The sequence below is a fragment of the Argopecten irradians genome, chromosome 9, assembly GCF_041381155.1.
Source record: "Argopecten irradians isolate NY chromosome 9, Ai_NY, whole genome shotgun sequence".
Taxonomy (NCBI): domain Eukaryota; kingdom Metazoa; phylum Mollusca; class Bivalvia; order Pectinida; family Pectinidae; genus Argopecten; species Argopecten irradians.
The window spans coordinates 672,646-688,311 of NC_091142.1; the positions used below are offsets into that span (position 1 = coordinate 672,646).

The following is a 15,666-nucleotide window of genomic DNA, read 5'->3' on the forward strand; positions in this document are numbered from 1 at the left end:
ATACTAGTGTTGATAGAGAGAGATGACTCATGACTCGTCTTGGACTCAAAGATTAGTTAAGGATACTAGTGTTGATAGAGAGAGATGACTCATGACTCGTCTTGGACTCAAAGATTAGTTAAGGATACTAGTGTTGATAGAGAGAGATGACTCATGACTCGTCTTGGACTCAAAGATTAGTTAAGGATACTAGTGTTGTAGAGAGATGACTCATGACTCGTCTTGGACTCAAAGATTAGTTAAGGATACTAGTGTTGGTAGAGAGAGATGACTCATGACTCGTCTTGGACTCAAAGATTAGTTAAGGATACTAGTGTTGGTAGAGAGAGATGACTCATGACTCGTCTTGGACTCAAAGATTAGTTAAGGATACTAGTGTTAGTAAGAGAGAGAGACGACTCATGACTCGTCTTGGACTCAAAGGTTAGTTAAGAATACTAGTGTTGATAGAGAGAGATGACTCATGACTCGTCTTGGACTCAAAGATTAGTTAAGGATACTAGTGTTGATAGAGAGAGATGACTCATGACTCGTCTTGGACTCAAAGATTAGTTAAGGATACTAGTGTTGATAGAGAGAGATGACTCATGACTCGTCTTGGACTCAAAGATTAGTTAAGGATACTAGTGTTGATAGAGAGAGACGACTCATGACTCGTCTTTGACTCAAAGGTTAGTTAAGGATACTAGTGTTGATAGAGAGAGACGACTCATGACTCGTCTTGGACTCAAAGATTAGTTAAGGATACTAGTGTTGATAGAAAGAGGTGACTCATGAATCGTCTTGGACTCAAAGATTAGTTAAGGATACTAGTGTTGATAGAGAGAGATGACTCATGACTCGTCTTGGACTCAAAGATTAGTTAAGGATACTAGTGTTGATAGAGAGAGATGACTCATGACTCGTCTTGGACTCAAAGATTAGTTAAGGATACTAGTGTTGGTAGAGAGAGATGACTCATGATTCGTCTTGGACTCAAAGATTAGTTAAGGATACTAGTGTTGGTAGAGAGAGATGACTCATGGCTCGTCTTGGACTCAAAGATTAGTTAAGGATACTAGTGTTGATAGAGAGAGACGACTCATGACTCGTCTTTGACTCAAAGGTTAGTTAAGGATACTAGTGTTGATAGAAAGAGGTGACTCATGAATCGTCTTGGACTCAAAGATTAGTTAAGGATACTAGTGTTGATAGAGAGAGATGACTCATGACTCGTCTTGGACTCAAAGATTAGTTAAGGATACTAGTGTTGATAGAGAGAGATGACTCATGACTCGTCTTGGACTCAAAGTTAGTTAGTTAAGGATACTAGTGTTGATAGAGAGAGATGACTCATGACTCGTCTTGGACTCAAAGATTAGTTAAGGATACTAGTGTTGATAGAGAGAGATGACTCATGACTCGTCTTGGACTCAAAGATTAGTTAAGGATACTAGTGTTGTAGAGAGAGATGACTCATGACTCGTCTTGGACTCAAAGATTAGTTAAGGATACTAGTGTTGATAGAGAGAGAGACTCATGACTCGTCTTGGACTCAAAGGTTAGTTAAGGATACTAGTGTTGATAGAGAGAGGTGACTCATGACTCGTCTTGGACTCAAAGATTAGTTAAGGATACTAGTGTTGATAGAGAGAGAGATGACTCATGACTCGTCTTGGACTCAAAGATTAGTTAAGGATACTAGTGTTGGTAGAGAGAGATGACTATGACTCGTCTTGGACTCAAAGATTAGTTAAGGATACTAGTGTTGATAGAGAGAGATGACTCATGACTCGTCTTGGACTCAAAGGTTAGTTAAGGATACTAGTGTTGATAGAGAGAGATGACTCATGACTCGTCTTGGACTCAAAGATTAGTTAAGGATACTAGTGTTGGTAGAGAGAGACGACTCATGATTCGTCTTGGACTCAAAGATTAGTTAAGGATACTAGTGTTGGTAGAGAGAGATGACTCATGACTCGTCTTGGACTCAAAGATTAGTTAAGGATACTAGTGTTGATAGAGAGAGATGACTCATGACTCGTCTTGGACTCAAAGATTAGTTAAGGATACTAGTGTTGATAGAGAGAGAGATGACTCATGACTCGTCTTGGACTCAAAGATTAGTTAAGGATACTAGTGTTGATAGAGAGAGATGACTCATGACTCGTCTTGGACTCAAAGATTAGTTAAGGATACTAGTGTTGGTAGAGAGAGATGACTCATGACTCGTCTTGGACTCAAAGATTAGTTAGGGTTACTAGTGTTGGTAAGAGAGAGAGACGACTCATGACTCGTCTTGGACTCAAAGGTTAGTTAAGGATACTAGTGTTGATAGAGAGAGATGACTCATGACTCGTCTTGGACTCAAAGATTAGTTAAGGATACTAGTGTTGGTAGAGAGAGATGACTCATGACTCGTCTTGGACTCAAAGATTAGTTAAGGATACTAGTGTTGATAGAGAGAGATGACTCATGACTCGTCTTGGACTCAAAGATTAGTTAAGGATACTAGTGTTGATAGAGAGAGAGACGACTCATGACTCGTCTTGGACTCAAAGTTAGTTAAGGATACTAGTGTTGATAGAGAGAGATGACTCATGACTCGTCTTGGACTCAAAGATTAGTTAAGGATACTAGTGTTGGTAGAGAGAGATGACTCATGACTCGTCTTGGACTCAAAGATTAGTTAAGGATACTAGTGTTGATAGAGAGAGATGACTCATGACTCGTCTTGGACTCAAAGATTAGTTAAGGATACTAGTGTTGATAGAGAGAGACGACTCATGGCTCGTCTTGGACTCAAAGATTAGTTAAGGATACTAGTCTTGATAGAGAGAGACGACTCATGACTCGTCTTTGACTCAAAGGTTAGTTAAGGATACTAGTGTTGATAGAAAGAGGTGACTCATGAATCGTCTTGGACTCAAAGATTAGTTAAGGATACTAGTGTTGATAGAAAGAGTTGACCCATGACTCGTCTTGACTCAAAGATTAGTTAAGGATACTAGTGTTGATAGAGAGAGATGACTCATGACTCGTCTTGGACTCAAAGATTAGTTAAGGATACTAGTGTTGGTAGAGAGAGATGACTCATGACTCGTCTTGGACTCAAAGATTAGTTAAGGATACTAGTGTTGATAGAGAGAGATGACTCATGACTCGTCTTGGACTCAAAGATTAGTTAAGGATACTAGTGTTGATAGAGAGAGATGACTCATGACTCGTCTTGGACTCAAAGATTAGTTAAGGATACTAGTGTTGATAGAGAGAGATGACTCATGACTCGTCTTGGACTCAAAGATTAGTTAAGGATACTAGTGTTGATAGAGAGAGATGACTCATGACTCGTCTTGGACTCAAAGATTAGTTAAGGATACTAGTGTTGATAGAGAGAGATGACTCATGACTCGTCTTGGACTCAAAGATTAGTTAAGGATACTAGTGTTGATAGAGAGAGAGAGATGACTCATGACTCGTCTTGGACTCAAAGATTAGTTAAGGATACTAGTGTTGATAGAGAGAGATGACTCATGACTCGTCTTGGACTCAAAGATTAGTTAAGGATACTAGTGTTGATAGAGAGAGATGACTCATGACTCGTCTTGGACTCAAAGATTAGTTAAGGATACTAGTGTTGATAGAGAGAGATGACTCATGACTCGTCTTGGACTCAAAGATTAGTTAAGGATACTAGTGTTGCTAGAGAGAGACAACTCATGACTTGTCTTGGACTCAAAGATTAGTTAAGGATACTAGTGTTGATAGAGAGAGATGACTCATGACTCGTCTTGGACTCAAAGATTAGTTAAGGATACTAGTGTTGATAGAGAGAGATGACTCATGACTCGTCTTGGACTCAAAGATTAGTTAAGGATACTAGTGTTGATAGAGAGAGATGACTCATGACTCGTCTTGGACTCAAAGATTAGTTAAGGATACTAGTGTTGGTAGAGAGAGATGACTCATGACTCGTCTTGGACTCAAAGGTTAGTTAAGGATACTAGTGTTGATAGAGAGAGATGACTCATGACTTGTCTTGGACTCAAAGATTAGTTAAGGATACTAGTGTTGATAGAGAGAGACAACTCATGACTTGTCTTGGACTCAAAGATTAGTTAAGGATACTAGTGTTGGTAGAGAGAGATGACTCATGACTCGTCTTGGACTCAAAGATTAGTTAAGGATACTAGTGTTGATAGAGAGAGATGACTCATGACTCGTCTTGGACTCAAAGATTAGTTAAGGATACTAGTGTTGGTAAGAGAGAGAGACGACTCATGACTCGTCTTGGACTCAAAGATTAGTTAAGGATACTAGTGTTGATAGAGAGAGATGACTCATGACTCGTCTTGGACTCAAAGGTTAGTTAAGGATACTAGTGTTGATAGAGAGAGATGACTCATGACTCGTCTTGGACTCAAAGATTAGTTAAGGATACTAGTGTTGTAGAGAGAGATGACTCATGACTCGTCTTGGACTCAAAGATTAGTTAAGGATACTAGTGTTGATAGAGAGAGATGACTCATGACTCGTCTTGGACTCAAAGATTAGTTAAGGATACTAGTGTTGATAGAGAGAGATGACTCATGACTCGTCTTGGACTCAAAGATTAGTTAAGGATACTAGTGTTGATAGAGAGAGATGACTCATGACTCGTCTTGGACTCAAAGATTAGTTAAGGATACTAGTGTTGTAGAGAGAGATGACTCATGACTCGTCTTGGACTCAAAGATTAGTTAAGGATACTAGTGTTGTGATAGAGAGAGATGACTCATGACTCGTCTTGGACTCAAAGTTAGTTATGTTAAGGATACTAGTGTGATGTTGTTAAGGATAGAGAGAGATGACTCATGACTCGTCTTGGACTCAAAGATTAGTTAAGGATACTAGTGTTGTAGAGAGAGAGATGACTCATGACTCGTCTTGGACTCAAAGATTAGTTAAGGATACTAGTGTTGATAGAGAGAGATGACTCATGACTCGTCTTGGACTCAAAGATTAGTTAAGGATACTAGTGTTGATAGAGAGAGATGACTCATGACTCGTCTTGGACTCAAAGATTAGTTAAGGATACTAGTGTTGGTAGAGAGAGAGATGACTCATGACTCGTCTTGGACTCAAAGATTAGTTAAGGATACTAGTGTTGATAGAGAGAGATGACTCATGACTCGTCTTGGACTCAAAGATTAGTTAAGGATACTAGTGTTGATAGAGAGAGATGACTCATGACTCGTCTTGGACTCAAAGATTAGTTAAGGATACTAGTGTTGATAGAGAGAGATGACTCATGACTCGTCTTGGACTCAAAGATTAGTTAAGGATACTAGTGTTGATAGAGAGAGATGACTCATGACTCGTCTTGGACTCAAAGATTAGTTAAGGATACTAGTGTTGATAGAGAGAGATGACTCATGACTCGTCTTGGACTCAAAAGTTAGTTAAGGATACTAGTGTTGATAGAGAGAGATGACTCATGACTCGTCTTGGACTCAAAGATTAGTTAAGGATACTAGTGTTGATAGAGAGAGATGACTCATGACTCGTCTTGGACTCAAAGATTAGTTAAGGATACTAGTGTTGATAGAGAGAGATGACTCATGACTCGTCTTGGACTCAAAGATTAGTTAAGGATACTAGTGTTGGTAGAGAGAGATGACTCATGACTCGTCTTGGACTCAAAGGTTAGTTAAGGATACTAGTGTTGGTAGAGAGAGACAACTCATGACTCGTCTTGGACTCAAAGATTAGTTAAGGATACTAGTGTTGGTAGAGAGAGATGACTCATGACTCGTCTTGGACTCAAAGATTAGTTAAGGATACTAGTGTTGGTAGAGAGAGATGACTCATGACTCGTCTTGGACTCAAAGATTAGTTAAGGATACTAGTGTTGATAGAGAGAGATGACTCATGACTCGTCTTGGACTCAAAGATTAGTTAAGGATACTAGTGTTGGTAAGAGAGAGAGACGACTCATGACTCGTCTTGGACTCAAAGGTTAGTTAAGGATACTAGTGTTGATAGAGAGAGATGACTCATGACTCGTCTTGGACTCAAAGATTAGTTAAGGATACTAGTGTTGATAGAGAGAGATGACTCATGACTCGTCTTGGACTCAAAGATTAGTTAAGGATACTAGTGTTGGTAGAGAGAGATGACTCATGACTCGTCTTGGACTCAAAGATTAGTTAAGGATACTAGTGTTGGTAGAGAGAGAGATGACTCATCATGACTCGTCTTGGACTCAAAGATTAGTTAAGGATACTAGTGTTGGTAGAGAGAGACGACTCATGACTCGTCTTGGACTCAAAGATTAGTTAAGGATACTAGTGTTGTAGAGAGAGAGATGACTCATGACTCGTCTTGGACTCAAAGTTAGTTAAGGATACTAGTGTTGTAGAGAGAGATGACTCATGACTCGTCTTGGACTCAAAGATTAGTTAAGGATACTAGTGTTGATAGAGAGAGGTGACTCATGACTCGTCTTGGACTCAAAGGTTAGTTTAGGATACTAGTGTTGGTAAGAGAGAGAGACGACTCATGACTCGTCTTGGACTCAAAGATTAGTTAAGGATACTAGTGTTGATAGAGAGAGATGACTCATGACTCGTCTTGGACTCAAAGGTTAGTTAAGGATACTAGTGTTGGTAGAGAGAGATGACTCATGACTCGTCTTGGACTCAAAGATTAGTTAAGGATACTAGTGTTGATAGAGAGAGATGACTCATGACTCGTCTTGGACTCAAAGATTAGTTAAGGATACTAGTGTTGATAGAGAGAGATGACTCATGACTCGTCTTGGACTCAAAGATTAGTTAAGGATACTAGTGTTGGTTTAGAGAGAGACGACTCATGACTCGTCTTGGACTCAAAGATTAGTTAAGGATACTAGTGTTGATAGAGAGAGATGACTCATGACTCGTCTTGGACTCAAAGATTAGTTAAGGATACTAGTGTTGATAGAGAGAGATGACTCATGACTCGTCTTGGACTCAAAGATTAGTTAAGGATACTAGTGTTGGTAAGTAGAGAGAGATGACTCATGACTCGTCTTGGACTCAAAGGTTAGTTAAGGATACTAGTGTTGATAGAGAGAGGTGACTCATGACTCGTCTTGGACTCAAAGATTAGTTTAGGATACTAGTGTTGGTAAGAGAGAGAGACGACTCATGACTCGTCTTGGACTCAAAGATTAGTTAAGGATACTAGTGTTGATAGAGAGAGAGATGACTCATGACTCGTCTTGGACTCAAAGATTAGTTAAGGATACTAGTGATGGTAGAGAGAGATGACTCATGACTCATCTTGGACTCTAAGATTAGTTAAGGATACTAGTGTTGATAGAGAGAGATGACTCATGACTCGTCTTGGACTCAAAGATTAGTTAAGGATACTAGTGTTGGAAGAAAGAGACGACTCATGACTCGTCTTGGACTCAAAGATTAGTTAAGGATACTAGTGTTGATAGAGAGAGATGACTCATGACTCGTCTTGGACTCAAAGATTAGTTAAGGATACTAGTGTTGATAGAAAGAGATGACTCATGACTCGTCTTGGACTCAAAGATTAGTTAAGGATACTAGTCTTGATAGAGAGAGACGACTCATGACTCGTCTTTGACTCAAAGGTTAGTTAAGGATACTAGTGTTGATAGAAAGAGGTGACTCATGAATCGTCTTGGACTCAAAGATTAGTTAAGGATACTAGTGTTGATAGAGAGAGTTGACTCATGACTCGTCTTGGACTCAAAGATTAGTTAAGGATACTAGTGTTGATAGAGAGAGATGACTCATGACTCGTCTTGGACTCAAAGATTAGTTAAGGATACTAGTGTTGATAGAGAGAGAGATGACTCATGACTCGTCTTGGACTCAAAGATTAGTTAAGGATACTAGTGTTGTAGAGAGAGACGACTCATGACTCGTCTTGGACTCAAAGATTAGTTAAGGATACTAGTGTTGATAGAGAGAGATGACTCATGACTCGTCTTGGACTCAAAGGTTAGTTAAGGATACTAGTGTTGATAGAGAGAGATGACTCATGACTCGTCTTGGACTCAAAGGTTAGTTAAGGATACTAGTGTTGATAGAGAGAGACGACTCATGACTCGTCTTGGACTCAAAGATTAGTTAAGGATACTAGTGTTGATAGAGAGAGATGACTCATGACTCGTCTTGGACTCAAAGATTAGTTAAGGATACTAGTGTTGGTAGAGAGAGATGACTCATGACTCGTCTTGGACTCAAAGGTTAGTTAAGGATACTAGTGTTGCTAGAGAGAGACGACTCATGACTCGTCTTGGACTCAAAGGTTAGTTAAGGATACTAGTGTTGATAGAGAGAGATGACTCATGACTCGTCTTGGACTCAAAGGTTAGTTAAGGATACTAGTGTTGGTAGAGAGAGAGAGACGACTCATGACTCGTCTTGGACTCAAAGATTAGTTAAGGTTACTAGTGTTGGTAAGAGAGAGAGACGACTCATGACTCGTCTTGGACTCAAAGGTTAGTTAAGGATACTAGTGTTGATAGAGAGAGACGACTCATGACTCGTCTTGGACTCAAAGATTAGTTAAGGATACTAGTGTTGATAGAGAGAGATGACTCATGACTCGTCTTGGACTCAAAGATTAGTTAAGGATACTAGTGTTGATAGAGAGAGACGACTCATGACTCGTCTTGGACTCAAAGATTAGTTAAGGATACTAGTGTTGATAGAGAGAGATGACTCATGACTCGTCTTGGACTCAAAGGTTAGTTAAGGATACTAGTGTTGATAGAGAGAGATGACTCATGACTCGTCTTGGACTCTAAGATTAGTTAAGGATACTAGTGTTGATAGAGAGAGACGACTCATGACTTGTCTTGGATTCAAAGATTAGTTAAGGATACTAGTGTTAGTAAGAGAGAGAGACGACTCATGACTCGTCTTGGACTCAAAGGTTAGTTAAGGATACTAGTGTTGATAGAGAGAGATGACTCATGACTCGTCTTGGACTCAAAGATTAGTTAAGGATACTAGTGTTGATAGAGAGAGATGACTCATGACTCGTCTTGGACTCAAAGATTAGTTAAGGATACTAGTGTTGTAGAAGAGAGATGACTCATGACTCGTCTTGGACTCAAAGATTAGTTAAGGATACTAGTGTTGATAGAGAGAGACGACTCATGACTCGTCTTGGACTCAAAGATTAGTTAAGGATACTAGTGTTGATAGAGAGAGATGACTCATGACTCGTCTTGGACTCAAAGGTTAGTTAAGGATACTAGTGTTGATAGAGAGAGATGACTCATGACTCGTCTTGGACTCAAAGATTAGTTAAGGATACTAGTGTTGATAGAGAGAGATGACTGACTCATGTGACTCGTCTTGGACTCAAAGATTAGTTAAGGATACTAGTGTTGGTAGAGAGAGATGACTCATGACTCGTCTTGGACTCAAAGATTAGTTAAGGATACTAGTGTTGGTAGAGAGAGAGATGACTCATGACTCGTCTTGGACTCAAAGGTTAGTTAAGGATACTAGTGTTGATAGAGAGAGATGACTCATGACTCGTCTTGGACTCAAAAAGTTTAGTTAAGGATACTAGTGTTGATAGAGAGAGATGACTCATGACTCGTCTTGGACTCAAAGATTAGTTAAGGATACTAGTGTTGATAGAGAGAGATGACTCATGACTCGTCTTGGACTCAAAGATTAGTTAAGGATACTAGTGTTGATAGAGAGAGAGACTCATGACTCGTCTTGGACTCAAAGATTAGTTAAGGATACTAGTGTTGATAGAGAGAGACGACTCATGACTCGTCTTGGACTCAAAGATTAGTTAAGGATACTAGTGTTGGTAGAGAGAGAGATGACTCATGACTCGTCTTGGACTCAAAGATTAGTTAAGGATACTAGTGTTGTAGAGAGAGACGACTCATGACTCGTCTTGGACTCAAAGATTAGTTAAGGATACTAGTGTTGATAGAGAGAGATGACTCATGACTCGTCTTGGACTCAAAGGATTAGTTAAGGATACTAGTGTTGATAGAAGAGAGAGATGACTCATGACTCGTCTTGGACTCAAAGATTAGTTAAGGATACTAGTGTTGATAGAGAGAGACGACTCATGACTCGTCTTGGACTCAAAGATTAGTCAAGGATTAGTTGTAAGGATACTTGGACTAGATTGTTAAGGATACTAGTGTTGATAGAGAGAGATGACTCATGACTCGTCTTGGACTCAAAGATTAGTTAAGGATACTAGTGTTGGTAGAGAGAACTGTTACTCATGGCAAGTTTATGTTTAACTCGTTAAGAGTGTGACAAGTTTATGTTTAACTCGTTACATCATGGCAAGTTTATGTTTAACTCGTTAGAGTGTGACAAGTTTATGTTTAACTCGTGGAGTGAGTGATGGACAAAGTTTATGTTTAACTCGTTACATCATGACAAGTTTATGTTTAACTCGTTAAGAGTGTGACAAGTTTTGTTTAACTCGTTACATCATGGCAAGTTTATGTTTAACTCGTTAAGAGTGTGACAAGTTTATGTTTAACTCGTTACATCATGGCAAGTTTATGTTTAACTCGTTACAGTGTGACAAGTTTATGTTTAACTTGTTACATCATGGCAAGTTTATGTTTAACTCGTTAAGAGTGTGACAAGTTTATGTTTAACTCGTTACATCATGGCAAGTTTATGTTTAACTTGTTAAGAGTGTGACAAGTTTATGTTTAACTCGTTACAGCATGGTAAGTTTATCTGTTTAACTTGTTATAGTGTGGCAAGTTTATGTTTAACAATGTACAAGTTTATGTTTAACTCGTTAGGTGTGTTTAACTAGTTAAGAGTGTGACATGTTTATGTTTAACTCGTTACATCATGGCAAGTTTATGTTTAACTCGTTAGAGTGTGACAAGTTTATGTTTAACTTGTTACATCATGGCAAGTTTATGTTTAACTCGTTAGATCATGACAAGTTTATGTTTAACTCGTTACATCATGGCAAGTTTATGTTTAACTCGTTAGAGTGTGACAAGTTTATGTTTAACTCGTTACAGTGTGGCAAGTTTATGTTTAACTCGTTAGAGTGTGACAAGTTTATGTTTAACTCGTTACATCATGGCAAGTTTATGTTTAACTCGTTAGAGTGTGACAAGTTTATGTTTAACTCGTTAAGAGTGTGACAAGTTTATGTTTAACTCGTTACATCATGGCAAGTTTATGTTTAACTCGTTAAGAGTGTGACAAGTTTATGTTTAACTCGTTACATCATGGCAAGTTTATGTTTAACTCGTTAAGAGTGTGACAAGTTTATGTTTAACTCGTTACATCATGGCAAGTTTATGTTTAACTTGTTAAGAGTGTGACAAGTTTATGTTTAACTCGTTACATCATGGCAAGTTTATGTTTAACTTGTTAAGAGTGAGACAAGTTTATGTTTAACTCGTTACAGCGTGGCAAGTTTATATGTTTAACTTGTTATAGTGTGGCAGTTTAGTTTAACTCGTTACACAATGTTACAAGTTTATGTTTAACTCGTTAGAGTGTGACAGTTTATGTTTAACTCGTTACATCATGGCAAGTTATGTTTTAACTCGTTAGATCATGGCAAGTTTATGTTTAACTCGTTACATCATGGCAAGTTTATGTTTAACTCGTTAGAGTGTGACAAGTTTATGTTTAACTCGTTAAGAGTGTGACAAGTTTATGTTTAACTCGTTACATCATGGCAAGTTTATGTTTAACTCGTTAAGAGTGTGACAAGTTTATGTTTGTTTAACTCGTTACATCATGGCAAGTTGATGTTTAACTCGTTAAGAGTGTGACAAGTTTATGTTTAACTCGTTACATCATGGCAAGTTTATGTTTAACTTGTTAAGAGTGTGACAAGTTTATGTTTAACTCATTACAGCATGGCAAGTTTATGTGTAACTCGTTAGAGTATGGTAAGTTTATGTTTAACTCGTTAGAGTGTGACAGGTTTATGTTTAACTCGTTAGAGTGTGACAAGTTTATGTTTAACTCGTTACATCATGGCAGGTTTATGTTTAACTCGTTACATCATGGCAAGTTTATGTTTAACTCGTTAGAGTGTGACAAGTTTATGTTTAACTCGTTAAGAGTGTGACAAGTTTATGTTTAACTCGTTACATCATGGCAAGTTTATGTTTAACTCGTTAAGAGTGTGGCAAGTTTATGTTTAACTCGTTACAGTGTGACAAGTTTATGTTTAACTCGTTAAGAGTGTGACAAGTTTATGTTTAACTCGTTACATCATGGCAAGTTTATGTTTAACTCGTTAGAGTGTGACAAGTTTATGTTTAACTCGTTACATCATGGCAAGTTTATGTTTAACTCGTTACATCATGGCAAGTTTATGTTTAACTCGTTAGAGTGTGACAAGTTTATGTTTAACTTGTTACATCATGGCAAGTTTATGTTTAACTCGTTAGAGTGTGACAAGTTTATGTTTAACTTGTTAACTGGCAAGTTTATGTTTAACTCGTAGAGTGTGACAAGTTTATGTTTAACTCGTTAAGAGTGTGACAAGTTTAATGTTTAACTCGTTACATCATGGCAAGTTTATGTTTAACTCGTTAAGAGTGTGACAAGTTTATGTTTGTTTAACTCGTTACATCATGGCAAGTTGATGTTTAACTCGTTAAGAGTGTGACAAGTTTATGTTTAACTCGTTACATCATGGCAAGTTTATGTTTAACTTGTTAAGAGTGTGACAAGTTTATGTTTAACTCATTACAGCGTGGCAAGTTTATGTGTAACTTGTTATAGTGTGGCAAGTAACTCGTTACAATGTTACAAGTTTATGTTTAACTCGTTAGAGTGTGACTAGTTTATGTTTAACTCGTTACATCATGGCAAGTTTATGTTTAACTCGTTAGAGTGTGACAAGTTTATGTTTAACTTGTTACATCATGGCAAGTTTATGTTTAACTCGTTAGAGTGTGACAAGTTATGTTTAATGGTTTATGTTTAACTCGTTAGAGTGTGACAGGTTTATGTTTAATAGTTAGAGTGTGACAAGTTTATGTTTAACTCGTTACATCATGGCAGGTTTATGTTTAACTCGTTACATCATGGCAATTTTATGTTTAACTCGTTACAGTGTGACAAGTTTATGTTTAACTCATTACAGCGTGACAAGTTTATGTTTAACTCGTTAGAGTGTGACAAGTTTATGTTTAACTCGTTACATCATGGCAAGTTTATGTTTAACTCGTTAGAGTGTGACAAGTTTATGTTTAACTTGTTACATCATGGCAAGTTTATGTTTAACTCGTTACATCATGGCAAGTTTATGTGTAACTTGTTATAGTGTGACAAGTTTATGTTTAACTTGTTACATCATGGCAAGTTTATGTTTAACTCGTTACATCATGGCAAGTTTATGTTTAACTCTTACAGTGTGACAAGTTTATGTTTAACTCGTTACATCATGGCAAGTTTATGTTTAACTCTCGTTACATCATGGCAAGTTTATGTTTAACTCGTTACATCATGGCAAGTTTATGTTTAACTCGTTACAGTGTGACAAGTTTATGTTTAACTCGTTACAGTGTGGCAAGTTTATGTTTAACTCGTTACAGTGTGGCAAGTTTATGTTTAACTTGTTAAGAGTGTGGCAAGTTTATGTTTAACTCGTTAAATCATGGCAAGTTTATGTTTAACTTGTTAAGAGTGTGACAAGTTTATGTTTAACTCGTTACAGTGTGGCAAGTTTATGTTTAACTTGTTAAGAGTGTGGCAAGTTTATGTTTAACTCGTTACATCATGGCAAGTTTATGTTTAACTCGTTACAGTGTGACAAGTTTATGTTTAACTCATTACAGCGTGACAAGTTTATGTTTAACTCATTACAGTGTAGCAATTTTATGATTAACTCGTTACAGTGTAGCAATTTTATGTTTAACTCTTTACAGGATTCAGTGACGGTGATTGGGAGGCCAAGATGCTCACTCAGAAAATCATAAAAGCACACGACATGAGGAAAACCAAGGTCAACTCAAATATCGGAGGCAAGCTCATCGTCGATCTTCAGGGAATGCAGACGGAGAAGCAGTTCCTCCGAGGCGTCTTCCTGGCTGAGATGGGACCACTACAGTACCATATAGCTCACATGTTATCATTCCGACTGGACAGAATCCTGGGAGTAAGTAATAGCCTTATAGTCAAAGGATTGATGGACTAGGGGAATGTAAGCTGGATTGTGGGGGGATATTGTTTTTGAATCTGTCCATCCGTCCTTCCTTCCATCTGTCCGAGATTCTTTTCCAGGCTATAACTCAAAAACCGTTCAACGCAGTTCCTTGAAACTTTTTGTATGCATCAGACAAGTGCCCTAATTGTGCCTATTACTATTGCGGACCTTCCATGTTAGGTGTTTTTTCTATTACCAAGCAAACTTAGTCAAAAAAACCAAATAACTGTTTCCTTTTGTTTCCGACTATAACTCCAAAACCATTCAACGCAGCTCCATGAAACTTTCTGTATGTATCAGACAAGTACCTAAGTTGTGCCTTTTGCTGTTGCAGACCTTCAGTTTTTTTAATTTTATCTTTTACTATGTCAAAAAAAAAACCTCAAAAATATTAAATTACTATTTCTTTTTGTAACCTGCTGTTATTTATTTATTTTTTAGCCCGCCTATTCGAAGAATAGGGGGAGCTAATGTTGTCACCCCGGCGTCAGCGTTGGCGTCCCATTTCGCATTAAAGTTTTTGAGCAAGTTTCTGTTTCGTCAATTGTTAAAGCTTAAGTAATCATAAATGTTTATGATTTTATTTTCCTAATGCGTATGGATGCTGAACGTGATAATACAACCAATTTGGGGCCCTTTAGGGGTTTTTTGAGTCTGTTAATTTGTCATATTTCCATGTTAAAGTTTTTGAGCAAGTTTCTATTTTGTCTGTTGTTTAAGCTTAAGTCATCATAAATGTTTATGATTTTATTTTCCTAATGTGTATGGATGCTGTACGTGATAATACAACCAATTTGGGGCCCTTTAGGGGGTTTTTGAGTCTGTTAATTTGTCATATTTCCGTGTTGAAATAATATAGACTGAGGGCACTGCTTGATATTTTTAAATAGTAAATACTTTAACATCAACTTCTTCTGAATAGGCGAGCTTTGCTGTTTTCCAACAGCTCTTGTTTAAATACTCGCATACATTTAAAGTTATACTTGAATAATTGTTACTTTGACCTTGATGTACTTGGGTTTTTATATCAACTGCGGGGCCCGAGGGATCATGCCACTCTTTACGGCCCCTTGTTGTAAGTCTGTTTTTAATTTGAAGAGAAAACAAGAAATTAAAAACATTCTCAAGGTAACAATATGTACTGATTTTGTAGTTATACCATACTCCGCCATCCATGTTGTGGTCCTTGTCCAAGAGTGACCTGGAGCTGGTCAAAGGGGACAGTGCCTGGAGAAGTGTCCTGGAAACTCAAAAATCAGAATTTGGCTCATTAACAGGTAAAGATTTAGTATCTCTTATTTAGCTCAGTACCAGGTAAAGATTTAGTATCTCTTATTTGGCTCATTAACAGGTAAAGAGTAAGAATCTCTTATTTGGCCTAGTATCTGGTAAAGATTTAGGATCTCTTGTTTGGCCCATTAACAGGTAAAGATTTGAATCTCTTATTTGGTCCAGTACCAGTTAAAGATTTAGGATCTCTTTTTT

General features: G+C 37.7%; 2 protein-coding genes across 9 annotated transcripts in view; one reads left to right on the top strand and one right to left on the bottom strand.

Moving 5' to 3' along the window:
• LOC138331040 (aspartate--tRNA ligase, mitochondrial-like) overlaps positions 1-15,666 on the bottom strand; it is a 669,399-nt gene that overhangs the window by 295,090 nt on the left and 358,643 nt on the right. The gene's annotated exons all lie outside the window — the stretch shown is intronic.
• The window catches only part of LOC138331034 (uncharacterized), a 213,252-nt gene that overhangs the window by 65,128 nt on the left and 132,458 nt on the right, over positions 1-15,666 (top strand). For all 5 annotated transcript variants that reach the window (XR_011209646.1, XM_069278489.1, XM_069278490.1 and 2 more), the window contains 2 exons: positions 13,904-14,133; positions 15,335-15,458. Coding sequence is in view for 4 of the 5 variants with exons in the window: in XM_069278489.1 (XP_069134590.1) it covers positions 13,904-14,133; positions 15,335-15,458 (354 nt within the window). In the remaining variant the exon portion in view is untranslated. The remainder of the gene's footprint in view (positions 1-13,903; positions 14,134-15,334; positions 15,459-15,666) is intronic.